Source organism: Adiantum capillus-veneris, chromosome 5, assembly GCF_014529385.1.
Source record: "Adiantum capillus-veneris isolate H3 chromosome 5, ASM1452938v2, whole genome shotgun sequence".
NCBI lineage: Eukaryota > Viridiplantae > Streptophyta > Polypodiopsida > Polypodiales > Pteridaceae > Adiantum > Adiantum capillus-veneris.
In genome coordinates, this window is record NC_140935.1 from 64,567,108 (window position 1) to 64,579,115 (window position 12,008).

Here is a 12,008-nt window from a genome sequence, read left to right on the forward strand (position 1 = left end):
TTGTTATTGAAGTGCTAAAAGTATGTTCAGTCTGTTCTTTTATATTGGCACGTGGTGCCCGCCTTGTGACACTAACAAGTGCTCACGTGGCAGTCTATACGGATTTCCGCAAATTGCGCAAGTTGCTTCTTGGGACGGATTTTGGAGCCAATCTTTTGAGTTAGATTGCTTTTGGGGGCTTTGCTTTTGGCATCCCTTGTAAGAATAAATAGACCCTTAGGGGCCTCACTCTCTAGAGCATCTAGCCGCAGAGTATGAGAGCAGAGGACCCATCGTGTGTTGTACTTTGCTCAAGCATTAATATAATAAAGAAATACCGAAAGGGACGCCAGCTTTTGGGGCAAATACCTTTGGGCACGGAGCGCCGGGCCGTGTCGACTCAAATTTTAAAGTTGCGAAGTATTAAGTGATTCTCTCGTGTGTCGTGCCCCATTTCTAACTTGAGGTGCCCAAGCTTGCATGTTATGTCTTTTTCTAACCGTATTTTGCAGATTGGCATCCAATTGCACAAATCGGATGCCCAAAAAAAAGAGGCTTTCCTTTTTGGGTTAGACGAGTACATCAAATTTGATGTTCAAGTCTTCAACCCTACGGACTACAATGACGCCGTTAGAATCGCTCTAGTGCAAGAAATGAAGCACAACGAAGGTAAGCCGAAGGAAAACAAGTCAAGCAACCCTCAAGACTGTCACGTGACACATCCCAACCCTATGTGTCCGTGGACAAGCTACACCATAACAGGGTTTCTGTCGAGTCCAGTCAAGTTAGATTAGAAGTGATCTGGCACTTTTGTGAGTCTATTCGTAAACCGTGCATTCCCAGTCACTCAGTATAGATGCATATCCTCTGGTTGCACACTGCATAAGCATAAGCATTTCCATCAGATTCCATCAAAGTCAGTTTGGGGATTTTTCAAGTGACTTTATCCCATTTTTCCCTATTTTTGACATTTTTCACTTATTTATTAAGTGACTTTTGTTGGGTACTCAGTAGGGCAAATTGGGTAAGTTAATATATAAGCAAACCCAAGTTAGCACAAATTGGCAAATGAGCAAAGGCACAGCAGGCTTCCCCAAGCAACAGGTATCCCTCCCTCTCTCAGCAAGACCCTCCCCAATCCCTTGGCGAGGCCACTCCATCAACCAGCGTTTTCATCAGGATCCATCCCCTTGGCGTTTTCCAGAGCCAGCCATCGCCGTCCCATAACCCCTCTTGCCTGGCGTTTTCACCTTCAACTGGCAGCAGCACGAAGATCTCAGTAACGCTAGCCATGCCTGCAATTCAGCAGCGAATTCAGCCATAAAAACGCACCTTAGCCTGCAGCCAAACCAGCGTTTTTTCCATCAGTTTCAGCCCCTTGAAAAACACAGCAATTCCTCAGCGTTTTCAGCCGGCAGCAGTCATTCAAAAACGCAGCCTGACCCTTCACTTCAGCGTTTTATTTCAGCATAGAAACATCAGCAAAAACAGGGGTTTTCAGCCACCAAGATCACCCCGATTCTCAACCCTTAAGCCTTTGTGGACAGCAGATACAAGAAGACCAAAATCAGCCCTAAAGTCATCACCGTCGTCGTCATCGGCATAGTCCAAATTGCATCAGTCCATTGCATTCGCATTGTACACCTTTGTGCAATCAAAGTTAGACCACTCTCGCCGACGAGAGTGGGGCCTTCGGAGGAGGGTTTTTCAACCTCTCGGGTGTCGTATCTCTTTTCTCTCCTTCTCTCAGTCTCATTCACTTGCACGCACAATATCCACTCACTTTGTTCATGATCATAGCACTCTCCATAAGACAGAAGGCTCTCTCCTTCCCTAATAACTAAAAAGAACCTTGAGCAATAAAAGTCACTAATCTTGAGAAATACAACATTCATTCCATTGCACCTTACATTGGTATCATAGCTTTGGAAGTGTTCTACATTACTCAAGGAAAGAACCCAAGAACCACAATAATTTTTTTGCTTGTTGCGGTCGCACGAACCCAAGTTCGCTTAGGAGTGGCGATTCCTAATCGTGTTTTGTTGAAGAGTAACAGGAATCCCAAGAAAGAAGGGCTTGTCTAGCCTCCCCTTGTGTCTCTTTTCACTCATTGAGAGCGGACCGTGCACTTAGCGGCCGGCCAATCGACGTGAGGTGGGAAAAAGCAACCTTGGTGTGAGCGCAAGGCCGCTAAGGGGTGCGCCCGCAGAAAGGAGTAGAACTCGGGTGAAGAGAAGATCCTTCTCCAACGCGATTTGCAAGCAAAAGAACACCTCAAGATCCTCAAGAACCCAAGATTCTCACGAATCAAGGACCTCGAGACCCTCAAGAACCCAAGTTCCTCGTGACCTTAAGAACCCAAGATTATAGTGCATGGTCGTCACCCGAAGCGGAATGGATACTTCGCATATAGGTGATGAGCATAAGAGAGGCGACGAAGACTCGTCCCCACCCGGAGATGATTTCTTCAACCCTCCCCCTTCACCATCTACGCCACCAAGTGCACCAAACCCTATGGAGGAAATGGTCAAGCAGATGATGGCCATGATGGATAGACAAAAAGCAAGTCGCCTTGCTCAGGAACGTGAGCTCGATGAAAGAAACGCAAAACTTGCTGCAAAACAAGAAGAAAATCGACTTGCTCTCGAACGCGAGCGCGATGAATGAAATGAACGCAAAGCAGAAAGGGACGCCGAGCGTGAAGCTCAAAGGGAGATTCGCAATCAAGAGTTTATTTCCCACATGCTAGCCTTGAAGACCTAACCACCCAAAGATCGTGGAGGTTCAGCAAGTAGCGCGAGCCACGATACAGATTCCAACCATCCAGTCACAGAGAAGTTGACTTTCAGTAAGTATGACGGTAAGATGGATGCTACGGTTATTCATTCTTGGTTGCATCAATTTAATGCTTATTTTGCGACAACTAAGAAAACAGGAAATAGCAAAGTTTTGACGGCAGCTATGTACCTTGCCAGTGATGCCATCAATTGGTACCATGCATGGCAAGAGGCACAGCTAGCCACGCACCTAGAGGCAGCCGACGATTTCACGCCCCTCTCTTTTAGTTGGGCTGATTTCCAAGACAAGATCAAGGCGCGGTTTATGCCACCTCAGTACCTCGCACGATTGAAGAGGATTGGCGTAATCTCAAGCAACATGGTATGCCAATCATGTCTTTTTCTAACCATGTTTTACAGCTAGGCACTCAATTACGCAAGTCGAATGATGAGCGCAAAGAGGCTTTTCTCTTTGGGTTAGACGAATATATCAAGTTTGATGTTGAAGTCTTTGACCCCACGGATCTCAATAAGACGGTAGCAATCGCTCTCGCCCAAGAGATGAAGCACAACAAGGGAAAGCCTAAGGAGAACAAATCTTCTCAAGGGACATCTCAGAATTCTCAGAACACACAGAATGGTAAGAATGGCAATTCTTCTTGCCCTTCTTCCTCTAATTCCTCGAAAAAGAACTCTAACAATGAATCTAAGGGAAAAGCTAAAACACCTTCAAAACCTAAGCTAACCCCTGATCAAAAAACTTCTCAAGGAATTATAGGAGGATACATCACGGCTGAAGAACAAGTGATTTATGCTAAAGAAGGTCGATGTTTTCAATGTCACGTCAAGGTCACAGTAAGAAGGCCTGTCACCTAAGGAACCAAAGGCACCCACAGCTACCACAAACTCTCTCACAACACAACTTGCATCTTCTCATGACTCTGACACACACATTGATGAATCTCTCATGAAGTGTTATGGTCATGTAAAAGGACAGCGTTTTATCATATTGTTTGATCCAGGCAGTATGCATGATGTGATTAGTCCCCCTCTTGTTGAGAGAGCCCGCCTAGAGGTTAGTCAGAAATCTCCTCTCGAGGTTTTTGGTTTCGCTCTTGGTATGGACTCTCTCATCACGAAGGAGTGCCTTGATGTGATGTTTACCATTCAGTAAGCTTCTTTTCGTAGGAAATTTCTTGTGTCTCCTCTCTCAGGATGTGATATGATTTTAGGCATGAAATGGTTTCGTGAACTGAACCCTCTCGTTGATTGGGAGGCTAACACTCTCATTTTACATGCCAAAACAGATTCCCCCCTCATCATTCGTGCTGAGGAGGGCTTGCATTCTTTGCCTCTCATCTTGCATGTGCAGGTAAAGCGTGAATTACGACGAGGCGCACAAGCGGCATTCATCTATGCTGCCCCAGTTTCCCAGAGCATTCAGGCTCCAGGTAAGTATTCGGAGTTGTTTACGAAATTTAAACATCTCCTTTTGCAGGATGATCTTCCACCTCATCTCCCACCGGAGCGGCCGGAGGACCATCGCATCGAGCTTATGGAGGGAGCACAGCCTGTCAGTAAGGCTCCCTACCGTTTGAACAAGTCACAGGAGGAAGAGTTAGAGCGACAACTCACGGAGTTGGTGGCTAGAGGATTCATACGTCCAAGTGCAAGTCCTTTTGCTGCTCCTATTTTGTTCGTTCGCAAGAAGGATGGTTCGTCTCGTTTGTGTATTGATTACAGGGCATTAAACAAGATGACCGTCAAGAACAAGTTTCCAATGCCTCGCATTGAGTATATCCTCGATAGGCTCAATGGGGCAAAGGTTTTCAGCAAGGTCGATCTCAAAAGTGGATACATCAGGTACGGGTATTCAAAGGCGACATTTTCAAGACCGCCTTTCGCACCGAGCGAGGGCAATGGGAGTATATTGTTATGCCTTTTGGATTGACAGGAGTCGTGGGTATGTTCAATCGTCTCGTGGTAGGTCGTTTCGGCGATATGGTAGGTGTATGTGTGTTCATCTTTTTAGATGATATTCTCATTTTTTCTGCATCGTGGGAGCAACATGAATTAGATGTTAAAAGGGTACTAACTCGTTTGGATGAGTGTCAGTTGTACATTGCAGCTAAGAAGTCTCAATTTTTTCTTACTGACGTCACTTATCTGGGTTATATCATTTCTGCAGAAGGCATCAAGCTAGACCCCGCGAAGGTGGAATAGGTTCGTAATTGGGATTTGCCCAAAACTGCATATGATGTGCGTTCTTTTCTTCGTCTATGTCAAGCATATAGTTCGCACATAGAGAATTTTGCACGCATTGCTGCCCCTATGACTAATGTTTTGAAAGGGGTAAAGACTCGCCGTCAGCGCGTGGACTTGCCCGAGGCAGCCATTGAGGCTTTCGCAGCTCTCAAGGTTGCAGTGACGAAAGCACAGTGTCTTATCCTTGCCTCTTGGGATGATCCCTTTGAGGTATGGACGAATGCGAGAAATGTCGCCATATTCGCTGTGCTCCAACAGCATAGTCGTCCGGTAGCTTTCCTTAGCCGGAAGCTCAATAGTGCGGAAAAGAATTATTCAGTTTATGATAAAGAACTTTTGTCTGTCATTCACTCTCTTAAGCATTGGAAGCATTATTTGTGTGGTAGAGAGTTTACAGTGCGCACAGATCATCAAGCCCTCAAGTGGCTCCAGTCTATGCCTAGTGCACATTGGAGTGATCGCCAAGTGCAATGATCACAATTTTTTGAGCAATTTGGCGGTTTGATTGAGTATGTGTGTGGAAAAGCTAACCCTATTGCAGATGCGTTGAGTCGCAAAGGATAGATTTTGGCTCTTGAGTCAAGAACCACATTTTCTATACAGGGTGAGTCTTTCGACAACATGAAGAATCAGTATGCAGATTCGGAGTTTGGTAAGTATTGGTTGCAGGCTCTTGCTTCCCAAGCAGGCTCTTGCTTCCCAAGGGCCCAGCAACTATCTCATTCGTGATAGATTGTTATTTTTTCGTCAGCGTCTATGTGTGTTGTCGTCTCTCAGGCCAACCATATTGCATGATGCACATGATTCTCTCACGGGTGGGCACAGGGGTATGAACACCATATTGGAAAAGATTGAACGATTTTTTTATTGGCCTAAAATGCGGAAAGACATGTTTCGTTATGTCACACAGTGCACCATATGTCAAAAAGTATAAGCTCCTCGGGGTAAGCAGCAAGGCCTCTTGCTTCCGCTGCCTCTTCCCGAGGGACCTTTTCAAGATATCTCTATAGATTTTGTAACTAACTTACCACCAAGTCTGCATTCAAGGAACACTCAATGTTTAACGATTGTTGATCGTTTCAGCAAATTTTGCGTGTTGATTCCTTGTAAGGCCACAGTTACTGCACAAGATGTTGCACGATTGTTCATAAAGCATTGGTACCCCCTCTGTGGTTTGCCAAAGTCCATTGTTTCAGATAGAGATGTTAAGTTTACGTCCAACTTTTGGCGTGCACTCTTTGAAAATTTTGGCACAAAGTTGAATTTTTCATCGGCTTTTCATCCACAGTCAGATGGTCAAACCGAAATTTATAATCAGTTGGCTTTTGATATGTTGAAGTCTTATATTCATGATCAGCTGTCTCAATGGGAGCTCTATCTCCCATTGGTTCAAGCTATTCTCAATGATTCCTTCTCTTCTGCTATTGATCGAACTCCGTATGAGGCAGCTTTTGGCCGTCGATTCCAGTCACTGTTGACTAGATCGATCAGCCAAATGCCTGATGCCAATGCTGAGAGTCAGTCATTGGATGAGATTTCTGAGAGTGTGAAGCTTCGGCTAAGTAACTCTCAAGAATCTTATTCTCGACAGGCTAACAAGCATCGTCCTGAGGTCTCGATCAAGGAAGGAGATTGGGTGTATCTACGAATCATGAAACAGCGTCTTAAGCAAGTTGGAAAGAAATGTCTTTTCGTATGTATGGTCCTTTTTCAGTCATCAAAAAGATTAATGAGGTTTCAATGAAATTGAAGTTACCTAACTCATGGTCTATGCACAACGTTTTCCATGTTTCTTGGTTGAAAGTGGAGGTAGGTTAACTCTTGAAGAACGAGCTGAATATGCAAGAGAAGGACGATGTTTTGAATGTCACACTAAAGGTCACATAAAACGAGTTTCTCCTAAGAAAGCACCTAAAGAACCCACAGAATCTACATCAACTGTTAATGCACTCCGTGAGAACACAAATGTGTCCCAAGTTTCTCATGAACAAGTAGATGAGTCTCTCATGCAGTGTTATGGACATGATAATAGTCAACACATCGTTATCTTATTTGATTCGAGTAGTATGCATGAAGTGATTAGTGACGAGCGCATGTTTAGAAGCTCTTCCAATAGATCCCATTGTGATCTCTGGTTTTGCTCCTAGCATGCACTCTTCTTTCACGCATGAATGTCCTGCTGTGACAATGTTAGTTCAAAATGTCGGTTTTCGTCATAAGTTTGTGGTTCTCCTCTCAAAGGATGTGATTTGATTTTTGGCATCAAGTGGTTTAAAGGTTATAATCCACAAATTGATTGGTAAGAAAATACTCTCTCTCACACAGTTGAAGGAGCACCTCCCGTGGTTCTTCATTGTGACAAGAACATTCCATCTTTGCCATTAATCTCTCACTCTCATGTTTCAAAAGAGGATAAAACACATAGTCTCATAGTCCCTCTCAGTACACAGTCCCACAGTCTAGAAAAGAATGAATAATAAAAGGAGTCTCTTGTTATCATTCCTTCTCCGAAGCACGACACACATTTTTTGCATGATAGAACTACGACTTTTTGTAAGGATCATCAAGCCTTCAAGCTGCTCCAGTCTATACCGAGTACACCTTGGGGTGACCGTCAAGCTAGATGGTTCCAATCTTGTGAGCAATTTGGTGGTTTGGATGATTGTGTTTCTAGTAAAGCCAACCCAATTGCAGATACGATCAGTCACGCAGGACCGATCTTGGCTCTCGAGTCGAAGGTCCCAAGAACCTATTCAAGAAGTATCTCTTGATCACATGCTTAGTCAGTATGCATTGTCCAAGTCTCTCATTCGTGACGGTCTCTTGTATTTCCGTTACCGTCTTTATGTATTACCTTTTCATAGGAATGCCGTATTGCACGACGCACACGAATCACTCATGGATGAGAACTGATGCATGCAAATCACTCTAGAAAAGATAGAAATTTTGCATTCAAGGAATCCACAATGTTTCACGATTGTACGTCATGTTAGTCGGTTTTGCATGTTCATTTCTTGGTGGGACACAGTCGCAGCAAAAGCACGAGCACGATTGTCCATCACACCTTGGCATTTCCGTTGTGGTTTGCCATAGTCGACAGTTTTAGGTCGAAAAGTCAGTTTAGATCTTCCTTTTGGCATGTGTTTGGTGAACAGTTTGACACTCCGTCACATTGCTCATTTGCATTCCATGCACAGTGATTTCCGCAAAATAGTCCTTTTTCAATCATTCGATAAAGAACAGATATGTTTATGATTTTGTGTTTGCGATGGCTTCAAGGATATTTCTCAGAGGAGATTCTTGAAGAAGCTGAACCCAAGATCGTAGACGAGGTTGAAGCATTGGAGCCGCAACAGATTATTCTGTTGCTTTCGGCACGGCCCAAAGAAGCAAGCATTGCAGACTTTCCTGAAGTTCACGTATCGCGGGACCCACGCAGCAAAGTGGGCCGGCAAAGAGTTCTTCACAGACTCCCAAGAGTTGTTGGTGGACAACATGGAAGCCATAAGCATTTTTACCGCACGAACCTGCGGAATAAGGGCTGCTCAACCCAGCTTTTTGCACCTACGTATGTGGCCCAAGGGGGTGCCAGTAGAAAGCATGGCTAAGATGTGGAAATATTTCCACTACCGATCATCACAAATTCATCTCTTTGGCAATTCCTCCTTTATAATTACAGCAAGATTTGAACCAGATTAAGTACAAACCACAGAAACTTTCTTTGACAAAGGTAAAGATTATAGCCTACTTACAGGCCCCAAATACTTGATTTGTTGCTTCTGCAGTTTTGATCTTTTACAAGCAGGTAGATTTACATCTTGTCCTTCTCCAACATCGAGCCTGCAATATTTTATAAGATGTTATGACCTGAATATGCTTGCATGTCCAAGAATAAGAGGCGACAAAAAAAACTCGAAAATTTGGCAAAAGAAAATATATTATGGCTACCCACATTAAAAAGACCAACTGCAAAATCTTAAATCGAAGAATACTTGGGTAATTCAGAGCAGAAAAAGCTTTCCCAAACAACAAGTTGCAGCAAAAATTTGACTGAAGGTTGCATACATATCAAGAGCGTGCCAAATAAATTAGGTGTGAAGCCTTTACTGGGACTTAAACCCGCCCATTAAGCAGGTCACAAGCAAATGTCTACCGAAGCTCAGGCCAGATACCAAGCAGGACAATTCTTTAACCACCAAACTTGAACCATCCCCCTCCACACTAGAGAACTGTGAAAGGACCTAACTCATTCATTCTCCTCTCACCTCTTCCTCTACCGGTGCTGCATACAGTCTTGAAATGCTTTCCTCTTTTACCTTCGAAACCTGGTGGTTGAAACCTCAAAGCAGAGAAAGACGTTTGAAGGAAAATCGAAATTTGAGGACGATCCCAGAAGCAGAAATGTCCATGAGTTTTCTACAAGCAATGGCGGAGCAACAGTCAGCCTTCATTTTGCTTTGGGGTCGGGCTTTGATCTTCTTCAGTCAGCTCATTGGCTCTCCCCTTTGGGCTCACACACCCCACCATGCTGGTTTTTTACCCACTCTTATCAGCCACCATGATACGTTGAGTCTTGTGTCTTGTCTTTTACTCAAGTACAACCTCTTGGGCCAGGCCTTTTGACGAGGCCCAGAGACACTCTGTAACTATAATATAGAGGGATCTTTTTCAAGGATAAAAAGGTAACAAACTTGCTCCAAAAAGAACTGGGCAAAATACCCAGTTTGTCATTTCAAGAGGCAGTTATTTGAGGCTCCGTAACTATGGGTGATGCTCCTGGTATGGATTGCCACCATATGTATACCTTTGCTTGAAGGAAACTTTCTATTTAAACCTTGCTCACTGTAAATTATCTGGCACTCTCTAAGAGTTCGAAGAGTATTAAATTTCTTAGTGTCAGCCATACAGCTCAACTGTAACTTGCTAAAAAGTTTTGTATCCTGTGCATAATGCTAACGAGGAAATCAGTTCTAGATAAAGAAAGAAGCAGAAGCTTGAAACAACAATTTTTATCACACTTACCAATAGAAAAAGGGTTCTTTTGTGGAGCTATTCTCCCAAAGGGTATAATAAAAATGAAGATTATGACCATAGCGGTGCCTTGGATCAATCTGCACATTAAAAAAACATGTTACACTCCTCTGCACAGCTTTGAAAACAAATATCAACAGTTTTCTTAGAGCTTGTTAAAATCAGTGTTGCATCTCTTATCTGCCTAATTATTAGTTATCACTTCCTATCTAAGCTCACAGTTTCCAACTTTCTAGCTTCCCAAAGCCTTTCTGTATCACTGCCCGGACTTTTTGGAAGCAACCCTCGACGTTCAACATCTTACTCTAAGCTTATACCAACTGAGGTAGCTTTTGCTTAAACCAATATTTTTGAGATAAGCTAATCTGCACTCAGCCTGGCCATCCGGTTGCATTCATTTCAATTCTTGAAAACTCTAAAAGCACCAAGTATTCAGTTTGTGTTTTGCAGTTGTTTGAGTTTGTGCATTCAAGTTCTGCAAAGGCATTGGGTTTGATGTTTTTTGCTTTGAATAAGACAGACTTATAAACTTATCCCAGGGTCCATAGTGTTAGTCTCTCGCCGGATCCATCCTGCACACGTTACATGATAAACGAGCATACAGAGTGGACATCAGACTCACCTCCCAGCCACTGAGCCAATACGGGCTCACCCCCGAGTCTGGGAGCCTGCAGCCAACAAGCTAGCCCCTACCAAAAGGGCTGGTGTTTCATACCACCAAGCCCACACCAAACCAGTGTGTGGGTAGAGTTGCCAAGGGCCTATAGTCCAAGTGTGGTGATCACACAAGATGCCTCACAAATGAGCCTAGGGTCCTTTATAGGACTCCTTAACCACCCTCACCGCCCATGTTCACACTTGGCCAGACATAGCTCAGGCACTCATCCTGATGTCTGGGGACGTAACGCACAGGCTGTGCTACAATTCTCAGTTGCAACCATTTGATAACAAGTTCCATCTGGTGCGGCAATGTTGAAACTAGGGTTATTGTAGAAGGAAAGATAAACACCATGAAGAGTAAAAAGCGCCCCTCGCAGAAAGTTGCCACAATCTTAACTCAAAGAGCATTGACTAGAGTGCATAAAGCAGAAGACTCACAGCTTCAAGCCAGTGCTGTATAGCTAATTTGCGAGCATTTTCATCCTTAGAAAGACCCTTGCCAACCTGCACAGTACATCATGAGAGATGCTCTAATGCAATTTACAATCAATACACGCAGACCACCAGTCCTGCATAGTACATGAGAGATCTCTGCTGCAATTTACAACCAATACATGCAGATCACAAGCCTTACTTTGGCAGCTTTCTTCCTCAATCGTGTCCAGCGACTTGCAGCAGTGTCCTGGTTTCTGTAAGCATAGAAGGCCTCGGACCTTTGCTGAAGTAAGACTCCTTCAAGCACATTCCACCTGAAATGTAACAGAGAGAGTATTGTTTACCAAAATGTTAAAAAGTGATTAAATTTACACTGCATCAAGAATCATTTTCAGATGACTTCTAGGTCTGCCTACACTCAAGCAGAGAATGTTTCATTACCCATTTGTTTTATAGAAATAAACAAGGGAATTAACTTGAAACAGCAGAAAAATAGCTGTTTTGAAGGTTTCTTTGCACTCTTAATCTGCCAGAGTAAAGCAGGGTGGAAAAAGTTGCTTCACCAGTCCTCCTTGCTTTGCAAAATTGCAGGGAGCTATTGTAGTCAAAAAGAGTTTTGAACCTTTTAACAGGTCATCAGTTTGACAGACCCAATAAACTGCAGCTTCTACAACAAAATAGCTTTCCGATGGCATCTGAATCCCAGAGATAACGATGAAGGTGCGCTTGACAAATTTATCCTGCTTGTTTTCACCCAATGAACCTCTACATGAAAGATTACCAGACCAGTTCAGCTCTTTTTGGCAAAGCCTTGCACATGCTTCTGGAAGTTTATCAGATTAAACATTCTGAATGGCTGAG

The 12,008-nt window shown here is 43.7% G+C and overlaps 1 protein-coding gene across 1 annotated transcript in view; it reads right to left on the reverse strand.

Moving 5' to 3' along the window:
* Window positions 1–12,008, reverse strand: part of LOC147457442 (IQ domain-containing protein IQM6-like) — a 54,195-nt gene that overhangs the window by 21,696 nt on the left and 20,491 nt on the right. Inside the window, exons 2-5 of the mRNA XM_086512333.1 lie at window positions 11,347–11,461; window positions 11,151–11,216; window positions 10,044–10,132; window positions 8,774–8,861 (exon numbers count right to left, since the gene is read on the reverse strand). Coding sequence (XP_086368459.1) covers window positions 8,774–8,861; window positions 10,044–10,132; window positions 11,151–11,216; window positions 11,347–11,461 — 358 coding nt within the window. The remainder of the gene's footprint in view (window positions 1–8,773; window positions 8,862–10,043; window positions 10,133–11,150; window positions 11,217–11,346; window positions 11,462–12,008) is intronic.